A 20,320-nucleotide genomic window follows, 5' to 3' on the forward strand; every position below is an offset into this window, starting at 1 on the left:
TTTTTTTTCAACGCCACCTGTATATTTGTTGCCTCGGGTTAATGATAACTTTTTTTTTTCCAACACCACCCGTATATTTGATGCCTCGGATTGTGACTTCGCTAGTTACTTTGATCTAGTTCATTTCGTATCATAATCACTTCATTTCCATCACCCTTAATAACAGTAAATATTACATATATAATGTCCTTAATTTGTTTTTTGTTTTTTTTTTGTTTGGATAGATATGGATCGAAGGAAGCTTTTATTGATCTTATTGTTAGAGATGTCTTATTTGGAGACAATTTGCATTTGTACGATTCTTGTGTTGATGATGCTACGTGGCAAACAGAGACATGTTGAACGACCCACATTGACTAACCGTTAACTTATTAGATGAGAGATTAGTTTGTGTTATCTGAATGGTATAATAGGGAATACTGATACTGAATGTGTCAACGAATTGAGAATGGATAGAAGGACTTTTGGCATATTATGTGACTTACTTCGTCAAGATGGGAGGGTAAAAACTGATGGTTTGGTGTCTGTAGAGGAGCAGGTGTGTATGACTTTACAAATATTAGCACATCATACTAAGAATCGTAGTGTTGGCGGTAGATTTTATAGGTCGGGAGAGACTATAAGTAGGTATTTCAATAGCGTATTGCAAGGAATTTTGCGATTACAAGGTATCCTACTAAAAGTCCCTCAGCCTGTGCCTATTGATTCTACAAATCCTAGGTGGCAATGTTTTAAGGTATGATGAGAATTTTTTTTCATTTTCCCTAAGCTTTAACTCTTCATTCCCTTTGTATAAATTAACAAAAACTTTTTTTTTTTTTTTTTTTTTTTTTTTAAGAATTGCTTGGGAGCATTGGATGGAACACACATTGATGTGCATGTACTTGAAATTGACAAACCAAGATACCGAACAAGAAAGGGTCGAGTCGCAACTAATGTGTTAGGTGTGTGTTCAGGAGATATGCAGTTCATATATGTGTTTCCGGGGTGGGAGGGTTCCGCATCAGACTCTAGAGTGCTACATGATGCAATTACTAGACCTAATGATTTTAAGGTACCAGCGGGTAAGACTATTACTTAGTCTCAACTTTGTAAGTTAGGTCTAGTTCTGTTTGTCAACTACAAAACACTAATAAGGTCTGTTTTTTTTTTCATTAGGTTATTATTACCTTGTAGATAGTGGTTATACAAATGGTGAAGGATTCCTTGCACCCTATAGAGGAATACCTTATCATTTATCTGAATGGGAGGGACGAACACCTTCTAATAAGGAAGAATATTTTAACATGAAGCATTCTAAGGCAAGGAATGTAATTGAACGCTGTTTTGGCTTGCTAAAAGGAAAGTGGTCGATACTAAGGAGTCCATCTTTCTATCCGATAAGAACACAAGGTCGAATAATTACCGCTTGTTGCCTACTACACAATCTTATTAGGCAAGAGATGTCTGTAGATCCAATGGAGAATTTGCCAATAATAGAAGATGGACAAAATACAGAAGAAGGTGAATATGTTGGTAGTGTTCAAACATCTGACCAGTGGACTGCAAAGAGGAATGATATGGCTCAGGAAATGTATAACGAGTGGAGAGCAATTAGGAACCAGCAACCGAACTAGCTATATGTGTTAATGATAACATTTTATTTTAGTATTCCTTTTTATCATGCAATTGTTAGATATTAGCACAATGATTGGATGGTATGCAAATTAATTGGATATTATGCAAGTTGATTGGATATTATGCAAATTGATTATTTGTATGGTATTTTCCTTCATTAAAATATTTTTTGTTTAGGTATGGATAACGAAAATATTTTGAATGCTACTCAAGAGCCAAAAGGAAGAAGGCGTAAATGGGAAGCATTTGAGGAAGAAGTATTACTAGGAGTTCTTGAGGATTTTGTTGCTCGGAAGCAACGGTGTGACACCGGTGCTTTCAAACAAGGTACTTTGGTTGAAATAGCAAAGCTGTCAATGTTTTATGTCCTCATTCAAATATAAAAGCAAATCCACATATTGAGTCCAAGTTGAAGAAATGGAAAAAAACATATAGTATGGTCGTTGACATGATAAACACAAGTGGATTTGCATGGAATGATGTCAAAAAGTGCGTTGAAGTTGACAGTGATGACTCATGGCAAACTTATGTGCAGGTTCATATCCTATTTTATTTATACATTAGTTATATTATTGCTGCTATATTTGTTACGCATGCTAAATTTTAGTTTCGCTATGTTGATATAATCTTAGAGAAATAAAGAAGCCGATGGATGGAGAAGCAAACTTTTTCCACTGTTTGATAGATTTGCATATATATTTGGAAAAGATCGGGCTACGGGTAATGTAGCCGAAACCCCTGCTCAAATGGTGGAGGAACAAAGTCATGATCATGTTGGTGAAAGTGATATTGGAGGTGAAAATTTTGTTTCTTCAATGAACCAACAAAGCCAACAAAGCACCCCATCTGAAAATAGCCAAAGAAAGAGGAAAAGAGTTGTGGGAAGTTCAAGTGATGGAACCGAGGCAATTATCAGTGGACTGAAAGATTTTTATGTTGAAAGTGGGAAGAGGATGCAAATGGTAACTGAAGCTTTAGTTCAAGGTACTGCAGATCATACTGACATAGCTAATGAACTTGAAGCAATGGGTCTCTCTCCTATGGATCAAATTGATGCATTGTCTCTTATTTTGGATAAACCAAAAAATGTGGGAGTGTTCAGGGCAATCAAACCGGAATTCAAGAAAGTGTTCATCCAAAGGCTTTTAAGCGACAACGCAAGCGGATGAGGATTTTGGCTAATGTTAACATGGATGTATTTTATTAATGTTAACATGGATGTATTTTATTAATCATACAATCTTATGTTATGGCTTATAACTTAGCTTTGCACTAGTATTTTGGCTTATGTTAACTAGCCATTTTGTAAATTATGGAGATCTATTTTGGCTAATGTTAACTAATGTTAACTAGGATTTTCTAAATTATGGAGATCTTCTTATGTACTTGTATTTGTTGAAGTTGCATGTATTGGGCACTATTATTTTTCTTCTGTTGGGTGATAGAGTTTAAACCAAGCTACATTTGCAAATTAAACCCAATTCTATTAGCAGGTAATAGAAACAAAACAATTGTCAATTTTTTTTAAGATTCATAATATACATGGCAAAAATATGCTCCAATTAACCCATATCATGAGATTTGTAGCATTACTCTATTACACAATGGCAAAAATTTGTAGTCCTAATCTAAGCAAACACAAATCTGGTGAACAGTACTGTTTTTCTTATCCTGCTTCTTAGTCCGACATTACACCAAACGCTTCACTAAGTTAGTCCAGCTTAGTCCAGTCTAAGCCAGTCCAGCTTAGTCCCGGCAGCTAGTCCAGTCCGAGACAGTCCGGCGCAACAAACGCACCCTAAAGAGCTTCGTTAGCCCACTCACCACTGCAATAGAAACAATTTGATACAAAACACTTGACAGCAACATCCAAGCCACTCAATAGACAAATGGCATTGACAAACTTACCAGTAGCATCTGAACTCTGATGCTGCTTTTTAAGTTCATCAATTGTCTCAAGAACCAACTTATCTGCACCAAATGCTGAAGTTATTTGAGGAAAAAGAGTCTTGAGTTGAGCTTCAGAATCTGGGTTGCTGGTGAATTTCACCACAGTTGTTTCAATGTCCTGATGGGGAGCCTGGGAACTGCATCAACAATGGAGTTGCTTTTATCTCAACAAACGCATTGGACAATGTGATGATGCCAACTAAAGTTAACTCCACTAAAGCATCGGAAATTGTGTCTGAGGATGGAAAAGGCATACCTGCAGATCCTCCTCCCGGACTCTTTGCCTCTATATGTGAAAACCCATTTGGGAACAAACCAATTCCGTTCTCTGGCATAGCAAGAACAGTCCTCTGAAATGTATCCATACAAAGTTCGACACACAAAATTCAAAAAGCCATTGCAATGTAATTGACAACATTGACAATCTCTGTCTGACAAGGCAATAAGACCTCTGTAATGATCCGGTAGCGACCGTGACCTGATAGGCCAATACCAAAGCCCACTGTTATGCCATCCATGAAGCTTATGTGGGCTTCTTGTACTCAGAGATTTTGCATATTAGAGAATACTCAGCAGTGAATACCTGAAAAACGTGCAGCACAAATATCATATTGGTAGCCTCTCAAATCTTAAGAAAACTACAAATGGTAGCTTAGAAAAGAAATGAATCCTCTCCAACCAATACAAATCATATTACCCAAGTTCAAGCAAAATCAAGACTAAACAAATGACCAGATGTTGTAGGTTGCCTGAGAATGTCAAACATGAAACTACAAAAGAAAAAAATAATCGTATGTATTGAACATTAATAAATACATGCTGAAAGCACAATCTTAGCCGCAATTTATGACATCTATACAAGATTGAATCGCCAAAGCAATTAAAGAAATTGCAGAGCTCATATAAGTGATTTTCCTTTTAACTTTTAGGCTTATCAACAAATACATCATTACGATTAATGCATGAATTTTGTTAAAAGGGGCATGCTTGCTTGTATTAAGGCTTAATCATCAATGATTTTGCAAGGGTCAATCGTATTGCTAGTTGTAAATCTATTCATTATGAAAATTACCAAAATTACATCTAATATGGTAGTGAAGGAAGTCATCTTATATTATCTGGATTTTAGAAAACTGGGTAAAGTTATAAGTCTGTTATTATATATAGTTAAAAGGACAATTAGACCTCAATCATATTCGGTGGTTGGTTTTTGGCCGTGATCTGCTTCACATCACCGCCTGGAGGTAAACTAAATCTGGGTTATTACTTATCAATGAATCAACGTGCCAACTTAACGGACACCATCTATCTCTATATGGCAAAAAAACAACACAAAAAGGAACAATGAAGTGAAACAATAAACAACATGACATGAAACAACACGAACATCAAAGACCAACAATCTATCACATAAGGTCACTCTTAAAACCTTACCTAAGAGACCCAAAAACAAAAATAACCGCCGAACGAGCTAAACATACATATCTAGAAAAACTTATTTAACTGCATGCCAAAATGGAAGTGTAAAATTGCCAAGAAAGATAAGAAACTAATCAGATACGAATTCTGGGCGTTACCACCACAAAAGGCACGAGCGGAGCGGCTATCAACAAGAACACACTTCACATTTGGGTCAGATTCCCATTCATCCAGATAGCTCTTGTATTTCACATCCATATCTGCATTTTCCAACAATTCCCACTTAAACAGAAACACAAAATTCTTAAAAAATAAAAAGCTAGCTTCTTCGAAATTTGAATCCAACGATTCGTCTTATAACAAATGCAAGAACATAGATTTTTACTCAATAAGATGCCATAAAGTTAAAGCTCAAAAATTCAAATCAGCTCCAAATCAAAAGCATTTACAGATACATACATATATACATATGCGTGTGTGTGTGTTTATCTACATACCTAGGTTCATGGCGTTGAGAGCTCGGGGGGCGACCGAGGGTGATGTCGGCGACGCCATTTGGGTGGACGCTGCCCTTGACGAACACGTCGGTGGAGGCCATGATCCCGAAGGTGCGGAGACGGCAAGGGGATTTGGAGGGTTTGTAAAGAGAGAGCTTCAAATTTGGACTGAGGAAGAAGAAAGCGGACGACTATTTGCTCAGAATTTGGGTCGCTCGTCAATACGCTTCCCATTACTCGCTCGTCAATACGCTTCCCATTACTTCCGTTTGAGAGTGACTGTCAGTGTCGAGAGAGAGATATTTTTGGTGCTTCTGGACAGGACTACCCTTGATGTTTCGGTTAAATTACCGGGAAAAAGAACTGCCGCGGTGGCTACGGAGGGAAAGTTTAAATTTGAAAGGAGTATGAAGTATGGACTTGCCTTCATTTATTGAAATGAGAAATCGAAAACTGAAAGAGGCGTTTGACGAACTGATTGTGATCTGACTCAAGCATGTGATGATGACGATGCATCACCACCTTGGCTGTGCCTCTGGATCAAAAACCTACCATCACCATCAAAATCGTGGATATTTTCCTTCATAGGTTTGTCCCATACTAGATTAACCCCTGTTCCCTGAATTGTCGGATAATAATTTTTATAGCCCATCTCTGGCATTTCAAAAGTTATATCAACTTTATCCCCACTTTGCAAATTGAGCTTACCGTTTGATATTTGTCCCTGCCAAAGAAAACATTCTTCAAATTTGCGCATTTTTATAACCCAATCCTCCTTGCCTATGCAGGTCTGCCACCTAGTACGCTTGGTATTATTTATATCAATACTGACACGAGGATGACCACCTTTACATCTGATATGAGAGCTTGACTGATGAAGATCTGAGGTATAAAAGCATAACAGAGTCAGCCCTTCAAAATTACGACCATCACTCGGGGGGATATCAAAACGGACTTTATAACGGTTGTTGACAAACTCGAACCAATCAGGAACATAATTTCCATTGAGAAAAATGCCACCATATCCGCAAGAAGTCCATCCCTATACATACAGTGCAAGTGTCATATACATGTACATGTGTGTTGTGTGTGTGCATGTGCGCAATAGGAAGGCAATTAAAGAGAGATACCTTTAGGATGTTCCTCTTAAAATCATCTGTGAGTTTGGGGCAGTCCCTCATATCAATCCATGTCATGGAGTATAATGACTTATCCAAGTCTGGAACCTCAGTGAGTGCGTCTGAATCACATACAATCAGTTCTCTCATATTCAACATTTTCGAAAAATTGGGCATTGTTACCAAATGAAGGCAATTAGACGCATCCAGAAATTTTAAATTCGTTGGCAAATCAGAAATTGTAGGAAGCCCGAAGCAATGATGTAACCAGAGACTTTCGAGCTTTGAAAGATCACTCAGGCTGGGTAGGGTATGAAGGTAATGGCAGTTACTTAACTGCAAACTTTCAAGCTTTGAAAGACCACTGAGGCTGGGTAGGGTATGAAGGTTACGGCAGTTACTTAACTGCAAACTTTCAAGCTTTGAAAGACCACTGAGGCTGGGTAGGGTATGAAGGTTACGACAGTTACTTAACTGCAAACTTTCAAGCTTTGAAAGACCACTGAGGCTGGGTAGGGTATGAAGGTTATGGCAGTTACTTAACTGCAAACTTTCAAGCTTTGAAAGACCACTGAGGCTGGGTAGGGTATCAAAATCATTGTTTGAGAGATCTAAATTTCTTAAAGAGTCTAAGCCATGTAACGAATCGGGAAATCGCAAAGAAAACACCGAATAGGGAAATCGCAAATGAAACTCCGATCCCACATCCACTAGAGATAAATGAGTGAGATTCTTCAACCTTACTATGGAACGTGGTACTTGTCTTATGGCTGTGGCAGATGCTTTAAGTACTCTCAATGATATCATCTTCCCTAAATCCTTGGGCAGTTCACTGAATTGCGAACAATAATCAAGAACAAGAGTCTGAACGGATTTGGACTTGTAGAAATCCCCAGGAAGAGAAATAAGATTCTTGCAGCCTTTGAGGTTCACCAAAGAAAGTTTTCTAAGATGAACAATGGAGGGGTGAATCTCGGACAAACTCTTACACCCTTGCAATATCAACTCTTCAAGATTTGGGACATTTGAAAAGTCTGGTGATTTTCTCAAGTCATCGCAACAACTGAGATTAAGGATTTTCAAGTTTCCAAGCGACTATTGCACAAAATCAAAGGAAAATTAAAATTAATATCCAAAGGGAATATCTCATAAAAAAAGAGAAGGAAATCCAAAAACAAATCGAAATATAACATCATCATGTGTAATCGATTGTACCTTGGAGCCCTCCCAAACTTGTACCAGTCTGCTAAACGTTATCTCTAAAATAACTAGTGCTCTTGGTTGATCAAAGAAGTCATCAGGTATGGACTTTAAACGGCATCCATTCCAACGCAACCATATTAACTCTTTGGAAAGATGTTTGTATTCTCCATTGAGCTGCACCTTCATGAGCGTGAGCAGTCTCAGTTTCTTCATATTGGCAAATGCTTCTGTACGGAAACAACTAGACTCTTTGGAGCTTTTAAACCAAGGATCAGGGAAATGTAGAGCAAGTCCTTCAACTTCTTCAGTTCCCTGTTAACAAAAGGTTATATTCATGTGTAAGAAACGGATTATTTGCATACGTTTACATGTATGAATACATGCAAGTACTATTGTTGGCTAATTGAGATGAATGTTACTTAATGTATAATACACATCCGTGAGTCATATGTGCTTTTCATGTATGATGCATTAAATTCAAAATTTTATTAGGAATGTACTTACAGAGTTATCTCTCAATACTTTAGTGACCTCTTGACGGTTCCACAACCTACTCCATTTTCCAGGGTGACGAGGAAATTTTTCAGAAATGATTAATTTGGCCATTTCTCGAAGCAAATCATGCATATTCAACCTGTTGTGTTCAACAGTTACAAGGCATCGTTCACGAAGGTCACTGATTCCTGCTGTTGCAAAAAACTCACATCCATCTAATATTTTTGCGACATAGTCCTTATCCCATCCAATAAAGAAACAAGATATGTCAAGTAATATATCTTTCTGTGCAGGATCTAGCCCTTCAAAGCTTACTCTTAGCGCTTTCATTATTCCTTCATCAGGAAATTTTTTCAATTTCTCCGACTGACTTTTCCACTCTGTTGGGGTTCTTTCAATCATAGAAGAACCTAAAACTTCAAGGGCTAGTGGCAAACCACCACAGTAAAAAACAACCTCTTTTGATAGTTCAAGATATCCTTCATCAGGCCAACTATTCCCAAAGGCATGCCAACTAAAGAGCTTCAGAGCTTCTTCTTCATTCATTTCCTTAAGTGGATATGTCTTGTCCACTTTCATGTTCACTTGCTTTAGTAAACGTTCATCTCGTGTCGTTATGATAATTCTACTTCCTGGGCCAAACCAATCACGATTTCCAGCTATTGCATTTAGCTGTTCCACTTTGTTTACATTGTCAATAATGACAAGTACACTTCTACGTTGGAGATGATTTTTTATCAAACTGATACCTCTATCAACACTGGTTATCTTAGACTCGGTCTGTTTCAAGATGTCAGAAACAAGTTTTCCTTGCAAATCAACCAGATCATATGCACTAACGTTGGCAAGGAAACTTTTGAATTGGAACTTATGATGAATTTGGTTATAAATGGCTTTGGCAGCTGTTGTTTTACCCAATCCACCCATCCCCCAAATTCCAACCATGACAACGTCATTTGATCCACCACCTGAAAGATAACTGATAATATCTTGAATGCGAGAATTGATTCCAACTGGGTGCTTGGCCACATTTAATTTGTTTGCGCTCGGAAGCCATTCCGTAATGATCATGCCAACAATTTCTCTAATAAGCTTTGCTTCGCGCCTGAAAATTAAATTCATAAGCATTAGTGGGACTCAATGAACAGTAGGAGCTATCAGTCCTTAGACAATTTTCTTGCCAACAATTTTTTTTCTCTAAAAGCCATTCCGTAATGATTTTTTGACCAACTTGATAAAAGGAAGAAATTCATTCATTAATCAAACTCCAATTACGGTTTAGGTTTTATACAAGAGGTTAAGGTGTATTAATTAAGCATGTTAATTAATGTTTAATTAGCTTCTGTAAAATGTTGATTAAGCATGTTAATTATATGAGAGATTAAGTCATTCACTAAAATGTTTCAAATCTTGAAAAGCAGGTGAATGATTACCCATTGTCTGTGATTTGAACATGTTGGCCAGACAAATTTGCAGCTTCTGTAAGAGCCTTTCTCCATTGCTTTACCCTTTGTTGTTTAGCTCCACGTTCCTTGTCATCTTTTTCTTCACGGATGCCCTCTTCGTGCTTCTGAAATGCTTGAGCTAAATCTCCGTTCTGCTTCCTAACATGTGAAGGATCAACATGATAGAATATTGGCAAAACACGTCGCCCCAGTTTGTATCTGCACTCCATGATCTTCACCAGCTCGTCAAGACACCAACTCGAGTCCGCATAACTCTTTGAGAAGACAATGATAGAGATCCTCGCCACTTCGATTGCCCGGAACAGTTCCTCTTTTATTTCTTCCATTCTTTCTAGATTGTCCTCATCGATATAAGCCTGGTATCCCCTGTCTGTTAATGCCGCATGGAGGTGGCCCGTGAAACCATTGCGTGTGTCTACACCACTGAAGCTCGAGAACACGTCGTAATTCCAAAGTTTTGACTTGGAGGAGGATGAAGAGGAGGCTTCGTGGGTTGTCATGGCGGTATCCACCATTATGGCACTGCAGTGGTTCAGATCACGACTGAAAAATGGCAGTAGTTGTGTTCGTGCTGTCGAACGGATGATCCTGAAATACCGAAACCCAAGTCAAGCTCCTTCAGTCAACAAGAACAAAGTTTATAATATAATAATGTTGGCATTTGGACTTGAGAAACGACATAATGTTGGCTGGAAGGTGCAGAGAAAGAGAGAGGAAAAGAGGAACGAAAGGACGAAGATTATCCAAAAGATTCTTGGCTGTGATTACAGCTATTCATAGGAGCAACAACGGACATATTTTCAGAGGAGAAACAACCTGCCCATCTTCATACATAATAATACATTTCAATGGACATATTTTAATAGGAGAAACAACTTTAGTTTGTACTAGAAATTTTTACCCGCGCGTTGTTGCGGGATTTGAAATTGTATGAAAGATTATCTTTGAAATATATAATGGATTGTGTGATTGAAGATTAATACTATTTACATAGAAAATGTTGGAAAAGGTTTTACATACAAAAGATTTTACGATAAAATCCACATACAAAAGATGGTAAATTTTTTTCTATCTACATGCATTATGTTATGGAATGATAAATATACCTATATATATAACTAAGTTCCAGAATACGTAAACTTCATAACTTGGAATTTTTTTTACAAATTAATCAGATTCAACAGTGGGATAGCAAGGTCGCCTATAAAGTTGTGAAGTCGTGGAAGCATAAAGGACAAATAACAAATGAGCTTTGAGAAATTAATCCACAAATGTCATTCTGCAAAATGTATTAAAGACGATTGGTACAAGATCAGCAATCATGAGTAGTGTATCAACATCAACAAAATAACTATAAACCATAGTTGAACATAAATCAAAATTCGTTTACAAAAACAAAAGAAAAAGAAAACAGACTTACAATAATTCAACCTTCAATCCTGAAGTCCTACTCAAAGAGCCAAACTTGAATGCAAGCTTTCTGAAATTTTCCAAACAATACAGATAAAAAGGTAACACCCTAGTCAGAAATGAACCGAGGGGCGAGCTTTCTAAGAAGCCCAGATGACAAAATCAACTAAATAGAATGGAAAAATGACTTACACTTTTAAGGCATGTTCGAATCTTGATCTAAAATTGGTGGTGGGTCGATTGTTGGTCACCAACTCTAAATGAAGAATTCATCAGAACCTAGAAATTTAGACAAAGAATTTTCCAAAATCAACATTTACTAAAAACCAGTTACTTGGTTATCATGCATGATGGCTTGCCAAAGACTGAATTAAGGAATGCACAACTTTACTTTTATGATTATTTTCAATGACAGCTAAAAGTGATATCTTAGTTGATCATGATGAAAATTAAGCAGATTAAATGACGACCTATAAAGCATACAAATTCAGAAAAGAAAAGGTTCAAAACTGCCATAAGAAAACGCAGAATATATAAACGGGAAATCAAAAGAAAAGAAGCGAAAAAGGAAGAAAAAACCAAACAAAAATATTAAGCTTGGATATATCTTTATCTGAAAGGTCACAATCATCAAAGTCGAACACAAACAATCCAAAAACTTGTGGAAAATACCAATAAATGCTCAACTAAAAACGAAAGAAAACGTAGAATAAGTTTACCTGTTCTTCCCCTAATTAAACTGGAATACAATTCACCACTGATATTCTCATCATCCTCTTCAGCCTGAAAAAATTAGTAGAACATAATGATAAGAATCTAGCAGTATTTTCCATTGTTTAAAACCCAAATTCCAGAAATCATGAAAAATGGAAACTTTATATGGAAATTGAAGCTTTACCTGCAGATCAGCAGCAGCAAACGGAAACCAACGGCATCTACCTCAAAAGTGAGAGGGAGAGAGAGAGAGCTAAGAGACGACTGAGAGAATCGATAAACAAAACGCCCAAAATCACAAAAGGAAATTTGAACAGAACAAATTTGCAAATCCAAAATCACAAAAACGAAATTGAAACACCCACACTGATAAAGCTGTAATACTCACCAGGAAGCTAGCTTTTCTGGGTAAAAAAATTATTCGAATCAAACTGAACTACCAAGGAAAATTCTACTGGTTCAGTGGTTTTTCCAGCAAGAAAGCACCTTGTTTGTAATTCGTGAGAGGTTGGACAGCGAGAGAGAAAAACGAAATGGAAAGGAAAAGCGGAGAAGAAGTCACGATTATCGACGCGTGGGTAGCATTCCACTGTGCCAAGGCCAAGGACGAAAATGAACGGGGAATGGAGAGCTGGCTGAGGGAGACAATTCGCGAAGCGTTCTGATTTTTTTTTACGAGAGCAAGCGGAATGAAGAGAATCGAAAAGAGGAGGAATCATTTTAAGGGATGATCGGAGCGTGGGGATTGAGGGCAAATTTGCCATTTTGCTGTGAACCCATCCATTGAAGAAGGAGGACGATTGTCTGCCCTCGCACTTATCGTGACCTCCGTGTGATCACGGTTAAGCTACGTCAATATTTTATATTATTTTTTATAGAGATAATAAGATAAAAATAAATAGTAATATAAAATGTTGACGTGACTTAACCGTGACCACACAAACAAGAGGGGAGTGGGAGGGCAGACAATCCTCCTCCATTGAACAAAGAAGCATCAAAATACACAAAAGTCAAGGCTTGGCTTGGTTTATATAATTAATCAATAATATTCCATAACAAGAGCTAGGTTCATGGCCTGGCAAACTGGTCGTGTATGTCTTGTTCATATCATTTTCGTGTAACACCTGTTATCTTAACGGGTCGTGTCGTGTCACACCCGTTATCTTAACGGGTCCTTAACAGGTCATGTCACTTTACCCAACGGGTAAAGTGACCTGACCCGTTATGACCCGTTAAGAAAAAAAAAATTTTAATTTGCACATACCACATATTGCCACATAAATATTACTTCAAAACATTAAAACATTTGTCATTTAAGTACTATAACTACACTCGAAAATAAGAGCCTAATAAAAAATTAATACATACACTACTAATCTATTACAAATATTAAATGTGCAAGGATATGCAAAATGAAAGAGTTTTTGTTTTCAAGGTTGTAAGTCTTTCTCAAAAGATTAAATCTCAGCTAATCCAAATGGTCATCAATTTTTTAAATTTAATTTAATATATATAATTATATTATATAATTACTATAGTTTTTAGGGGTATAAAATTGTTAAATTAATATATATATATATATAATTATTATAGTTGATTCATACTTTTATTAAGTATATAACATAAGATTTTGTGATATCCACATCCACTAATGTAAATATTTTAAATTGAAGATCGAATTCATTCTTTGTATTCATATATGGTCAAGGACTGTAGCTGTAAAAAATTATCAGAATCGGAGTTAAAATAACCGTTAAATCGTGATTTTTCGTTTATAACCGTCGAAAAGTTTTGTCCCGTTACTTGATCTCTGAATGTTTGTTTTTTGTGATTTTTTGCTTATGTGATCTTGAAGCATATACAAACAAGTTTAACGGTTGGGATCGTTGAAATTAGTTTCGGAGAATTCGTATCCCATCAAAACAATAGATTGACTAACACTTAAGAGTTTATTTATACTTTCATTAAGTATAACATAAGATTTTGTGGTATCCACTTGTGTAAATATTTCAAATTGAAGATCGAATTCATTCTTTGTATTCATATAGGGTCAAGGAGTGTAGTTGTAAAAAATCATCAAAAGCGGAGTTAAAATAACCGTTAAATCATAATTTTTCATTTATAACCGTCGAAAAGTTTTGTCCCGTTACTTGATCTCTGAATGTTTGTTTTTTCTGATTTTTTTGCTGATGTGATCTCGAAGCATATACAAACAAGTTTGACGGTTGGGATCGTGGAAATTAGTTTCGGAGAATTCGTATCCAATCAAAACAATAGATCGACTAACACTTAGAGTTTATTTATACTTTCATTAAGTATAACATAAGATTTTATGGTATCCACTTGTGTAAATATTTTAAATTGAAGATCGAATTTATTCATTGTATTCATATAGGGACAAGGACTGTAGCTGTAAAAAATCATCAAAATCGGAGTTAAAATAACCGTTAAATCGTGATTTTTCGTTTATAACCGTCGAAAAGATTTGTCCCGTTACTTGATCTCTAAATGCTTGTTTTTTGTGATTTTTTGCTGATGTGATCTTGAAGCATATACAAACAAGTTTGACGGTTGGGATCGTTAAAATTTGTTTCGGATAATTCGTATCCCATCAAGTTCAATGGTGTATGTGTGTGTGTATATATATATATATTTATGAAGTAGATTTAAATCTATTTATTTTGTATGTATAATTGACCGGTACACAGAGTAGTACATTACGTGACACACCCCGTCCCGAAGGAGGGCATGCTGGCCGTCACGTGAGAGTGACGTAACCATTTGCACAGTACGGAAGCTTTAAGATACAATTTATAAGTTGATACACCCGAAGGTGAGTCCTAATTTTGTTCAAACTGTCAGAACACCGTCGAATTCCTCGTAGTCACCACACCTTTGTGATTCCTGAACCTGGAGGGGCGCAAAACCAAAATTGAGTGGGTCAGTAAAACAATTCTTTTCCAAATCCAAACATTTCTCAAAACGTTATAACCCCTCTCCGTAAAACTTGTATACTTTCCCAGAAATGTAAAATATAAATATACATATATATTCTCAAACTTCATTTTTACTATCTCAACATTTTTCTTTAACAATCATGCCATGCCATGTCTAATTCAACAGTTAAGTATGGATGCATCAACAATAATCATATCAGGTGCAAGAAAGTAATCAACCGGAGGCCCTCTAATAGCCCTGTACGGTTGAACCTAGAGCTCAAAATCTATCACTCTCACTCTGCCGGAGTCACCAACTGTGACCTGTACGGCCTATTGCCGGAGTCACTAGCTGTAACATGTACGGCCTTCTGCACATAAGTCGGAACCACCTAATGTAGTCTGTACGACTCAATGGTTAATATTACGCTCTAGTGCTTTCTCATCAATCATCTGTGCACATAATCTAAGGTCACCCACCAGTCGAAATCTCACTAACACTTTTCGACTGGCCCGTCGCACCCACTCCGCGTGGACTGTGCGACCAGCATCTACTTGGATCCAAGGCGAGCGTGCGATGCGGTGAATACTATAAGCACTAAACCATGGTGCAGGATTTGAGCTCAATATACATCAACATCATCATAACAGTAATTAAATACTCACCTAATACTCACCTGTGCGTCCGCCGCACCATTCATTCATATGCATCATATATCTCAAATCATACTTTTCATATCATTTCATGCATGGCAATTCAATTTACATTTCCATATATATTTCATATACTTCTATGCATGACCTTTCAATTCACGTTTTCATATAATTCTATATACCTTTCAATTAAAACATAATTTCATTCTAATTCAATTTCTGGGAAAACGTCAAGTATATATATATACGGAAAACAAAACTGCCCACTCACAGATTACATCGACGTCTCGTAGGTCCCTGAGCATCCCTTGGCCATGCCCGACGCCCGCATAAGCCTCACCTAAACAAAAGTAACCAATTTGACGTTATTTAACGCCTAACCCAATTCTTAGCTAATAACTCCTCATATATTGCTCAAATTGGGTATATGAATATACCACCGTGACCTACACAACCTCAGGATCATCCCCATATTTTTAAAATAATTTTTGGAGTCCTCACGCGCCCCCACGCGCCTGACGTGGCACGGACCTACGCGCCCCCCACGCGCGGCCACGTGCCGTGCACACTGACGGCACAGTAACGGCAGTTAGGGAATATTCCGTTAAATCCTAGCATATTCCGTTAAACTTAACCTTTTTCCGTTACTGCCGTTAGGAATATTCCGTTAAATATAACGGAATATTCTCCTTTCTTCTCCGGCGGTCCTTCGCCGGACTCCGGTCGCCGGAAAACTGGAAAAACTTTAAACTCACTATTCTCCTTCGTTTTTCGTCCAAATTTTTCGTACCTTATACCAAATTGAAGCCCTAAACATCTACTATCGCATTGGACTAGTTTTAAGGCCTAAAAACAACGAGATCATACCTTTCCAATAATTCCAAAATTCGGCCAAACTCGAACCAAGTGATCCCGACGTCCAAATCATGCCAACGAAGCACTTCGAGCTTCCTTGGGACTTTCTAAAGCTCGCTGTGATCTTGTTTTAGCCTAAAACGTAGTCATTTAGAAGATCATGAACATTACATATTCACGGCAACTTTAGAAACTGGGGTTTTCGAAGTGAAACTTACCTTAAACTGGTACCTACGTGATCGTGGAGTCCTCAGGAGTGCAATGGTGGTTTTAAATCCGGCGTTGGTATTAGTTTTAGGTGGTTTTGATGGTTGCCCGTGTGTTCGAGAGGGTGAGAGAGAGAGAGTGAGGTCTGAGGAAGAGAGAGAGAGTGTGAAGGACAGTATACGGGAAATGAGGAGGGAATTAGGGTGTGAGGCCCTACCTGAACCCCAAACACAAAATCAAACGTAGAAATGTAAACCTAAATCCTAGTTTAAGTTCCTAACACCAAATAACTTAGGAACTTTAAGTAAAACCAATTGTTAAATTTTCGCCCCTTAGTCCCGTTTAAGGGCATTTTCGTCTTTTCACGTCCTCAGAATTAAAATTCCGGGACGGGCTGTGACATTACGTGTCATTATAAAAATAGTGGGATATATCATATGTGCGATAAAAAGTTAATAACTTAAAAAAAAATATTCTCACCACTACACTTCTATTAATTTTCATTTTTCCCTCTCTTTTTTGTTTCCTTTTCAACTTTTCATATAATTTTCACTTTTCCCTCCACCCTATCCATCCATCTTTCCCTAATTCCCTCTCTTTTTTGTTTCCTTTTCAACTTTTCATATAATTTTCACTTTTCCCTCCACCCTATCCATCCATCTTTCCCTAATTCCCTCTCTTTTTTGTTTCCTTTTCAACTTTTCTTATCATTTTCATTTTCCCTCCCTTTTTCTTCAAAAAGGGTGGCACTGCAGCAGGGAATGGAATGGATCAATTATGGAATCAAAATTCAAATCAATGGATGCATACATATTAATTAATAATTATTATAGTTTTTATAATTCAAAATTTAATCTATATATATAATTATTATAGATAGTTAATATTTTGGGGTATAATTATTATAGTATATATAATTATTATAATTATTATAGTTCATTTAATATATATATATATATTTATTATAGTTTTTAGGGGTATAAAATTGTTAAATTAATATATATAATTATTACAATATTTTTTTAGGATTATAAAATTATAAGATTAATATTCTGCTTATCGTGTATTGTGTTAACCACGTGTATACCCGAATCAACCCGTTATCTTAACAGGTGCTTATCGGGTTACCCGATAACGACCTGATTCGTTATCGTGTCGACCCGAACACCTGTTAATTTCGTGTCGTGTCGTGTTGGGTTATCGGGTCGTGTCAGGAATTGCCAAGCCGGCGTTCATATATTATACAAGGTTCTAATAGATGTTAGGCGTTAGTCGGACGACGAGTTAGGATCTAGCGGCTAAGCGAGGTCTAGTGCCTATGCGGATTTAAGTAAATTTACTATATATTATATAAATAAATGCCTTTTTATAACACATAATTGTATTGGAATATATAAATTGTAAAATAAAATTACATATATATTATAAAGTATTTGAACATAGGAGAAAAGACCTAAATATGAATAGGAGACCCAAATGTGAAACGACAACTGTAAACAATTATTCAAGGTGGGCGGTAAATGATTCAGCCATTTACAAAATTCAAAACGTGGGATCATGTTCTACTGGATCGTTGTATTAACTATTAGGCAGTGCTCTAATATAATGCATCCAAATGGGGGTGGACCACATAATTCACCCCAATGGATCGTTTTAAGCTACTCCACTGCTAAAACCATTGCAAAATGCGCATTAGGATTATACTTCTATTAGCTGCACCTTTCCTTACTAGGCAAATGAACCACATAGTACACCAAGATGGATGTTATACACGTTGGAGTTTGAGCAGAATTCTTTTTTTTTTTTTTTTTTTTTTATCTCATTGTCTCACATTGCTAGAATTAAAAATTTTATAATATAACAACATTCGAATAAGAACTTGAGAAACGACATACTACCAGTTGGGCGGGAAGGTGTAGTGAAAGAGAGGAAAGAAAGAAAGAAACGAACGCAAAAGGACAAGGATTATCCAATAAATTATAAACAATGACTTCTTGGGATGATTACAGCTATTCAACCATCAATAATACATTATTTTAGTTTGGAATTTGGAAGCATTTGAGAAGTAACATGACAACAACCACATAATAAACAAAAGTGATTAGAAAAAAGAGCCAAATGTGAAAGAACAATTAAAAACAATTATTCAAGATTAATGATAAATGATTCAACCATTTACAATATATGAACTTAGAACAACAATCTATTAGATCGTTGTATTAATTATTAAGTAGTGCTCTAATATAATAGATCCAAATGGGGACGGACCATAAAATACACTCAAATGGACCATTTTTAGGCTCCACTGCCAAAAACTAATGCAAAATGGGCATTAGGATTAAACTTGTATTAGCTATCTTTGCTTACTAGTCAAATGAACCATACAATACACCCAAATGGATGGCATGAACAATGTTTTGAAGGGACAAGGTAGCAAACGCTTCCTTTTTATATATGTAAGCAACAACCCTAAATCTTATTGGAACTAATTAACTAATGTAATTATTAGACAGTTGGATTCCTTAGCAAGTGGTTTACTATTTTTGTTAGTTTAGTAGTCAGGTCGTAATTAATTAGTCAAATGAACCATTTAATACACCCAAGTGGATGCCATATATAAACAATGTTTTGAAAGGACAAGGTAGCTAACGCTGTATTTTTATATAGGGGTGTGATATCCACACACCTTTTTTTACTTCTCACACACTTTTCTTATTTTCGGCCTTCGAATAAGAGGAATTGAAGAAGATCAAAGGACAAAAATTAACAAGAAGTGTGTGAGAAGTAAAAAGAAGTGTGTGGATAGCACATCCCTTTATATATGTAAGCAACAACCCTAAATCTTATTGGAGCTAATTAACTAATGCATTTATTAGACAGTTGGATTCCTTAGCAAGTGGTTAACTATTTTTGTTTAGTTGAGTAGTCAGGTCGTAATTAATTAGTCAAATGAACCATATAATACACCCAAATGGATGCCATATATGCATATATAAATAATGTTTTCAAAGGATGAAATGACTTTCTTGCCGGTATGGGGGAAGATGAAAGAAACTAGCACGAAACTGCAGACCTTATCGATCCATTATAATAAATTTCAATGGTTCAAGTTGTAAGTTAATTGTGCAAGGTAAAAACTTATTTACATTTATCAACTTAATCACGTACCTATGGAAGACATCGTCTCAGAAAATTAGGATTAAGAACTGAAGTTCTCCTGCAACTCTACACAACTGAAAGCAAGGCTCGCTCAATGGGGTTTGAGTTTTCTGTAAACTTGCGTATTTAGTGGAGAGAGCAGGGACCTCATTTTTATACATGGAATTCAATAAGGATCCCTCCCATTAAGTGATCTTTATCAAAGAGTAGCCTTATCACCGTGAAGCACTTATGCATTATATCCGCTAAAAGAATTTTAGTTTTCCCAAGAATGTATCTGAGTTGAAACTGTAAAGAAATACAACTCCTGATAAGTCTACCACAAGTGTCAATCCTTATCTCCTTATCATTCCACATGTCTTTAATCAAATCACCAAGTGTTTGCTCTCATATAGAACTGACACACGTCTCATGTAGTTTCATCTAACTTATTTTCTACAACGGTAAATATATTTTAATGGCTCCGGTTTTCACATGCCAGTCAGTTACACGCTCAAACGTTCGGGCTAAATGGCTCGAAGAGAGCTTCCACTTCACTCTGATTCACCTCCCTCTTACTTTGACGGGTTCCACTTCGGATTCTGCATTGACAAAAAACAGAAGCAAAAGATAACGATCTG

General features: G+C 36.5%; 1 protein-coding gene and 1 long non-coding RNA gene across 15 annotated transcripts in view; one reads left to right on the forward strand and one right to left on the reverse strand.

Annotated features, from left to right (window-relative positions):
• Positions 1-2,011: 2,011 nt before the first annotated feature.
• LOC139188754 (uncharacterized) lies at positions 2,012-2,568 on the forward strand. Its single transcript, XR_011572002.1, has 2 exons — positions 2,012-2,152; positions 2,250-2,568. It is a non-coding gene; the product is annotated as an uncharacterized lncRNA (long non-coding RNA).
• Positions 2,569-2,789: 221 nt separating this feature from the next.
• Positions 2,790-20,320, reverse strand: part of LOC103407734 (disease resistance protein RPV1-like) — a 55,043-nt gene continuing 37,512 nt past the window's right edge. For 4 of the 14 annotated variants that reach the window (XM_070806240.1, XM_070806236.1, XM_070806216.1 and 1 more), the window contains 10 exons: positions 11,368-11,454; positions 11,186-11,245; positions 9,733-10,353; positions 8,309-9,404; positions 7,817-8,116; positions 6,614-7,696; positions 5,484-6,525; positions 5,145-5,246; positions 3,824-4,150; positions 2,790-3,704 (listed from right to left, as the gene is read on the reverse strand). In XM_070806240.1, the coding sequence (XP_070662341.1) occupies positions 5,974-6,525; positions 6,614-7,696; positions 7,817-8,116; positions 8,309-9,404; positions 9,733-10,280 (3,579 nt within the window). In that variant the 5' untranslated portion in view covers positions 10,281-10,353; positions 11,186-11,245; positions 11,368-11,454 and the 3' untranslated portion in view covers positions 2,790-3,704; positions 3,824-4,150; positions 5,145-5,246; positions 5,484-5,973. Of the gene's footprint in view, positions 3,705-3,823; positions 4,151-4,752; positions 4,806-5,144; positions 5,247-5,483; positions 6,526-6,613; positions 7,697-7,816; positions 8,117-8,308; positions 9,405-9,732; positions 10,354-11,185; positions 11,246-11,367; positions 11,455-11,894; positions 11,959-12,073; positions 12,154-12,277; positions 12,563-20,320 lie in introns of those variants that run through there. The other 10 variants (XM_070806242.1, XM_070806234.1, XM_070806254.1 and 7 more) reach the window with 8 other exon arrangements.

The sequence above is a fragment of the Malus domestica genome, chromosome 02 (assembly GCF_042453785.1).
Source record: "Malus domestica chromosome 02, GDT2T_hap1".
NCBI lineage: Eukaryota > Viridiplantae > Streptophyta > Magnoliopsida > Rosales > Rosaceae > Malus > Malus domestica.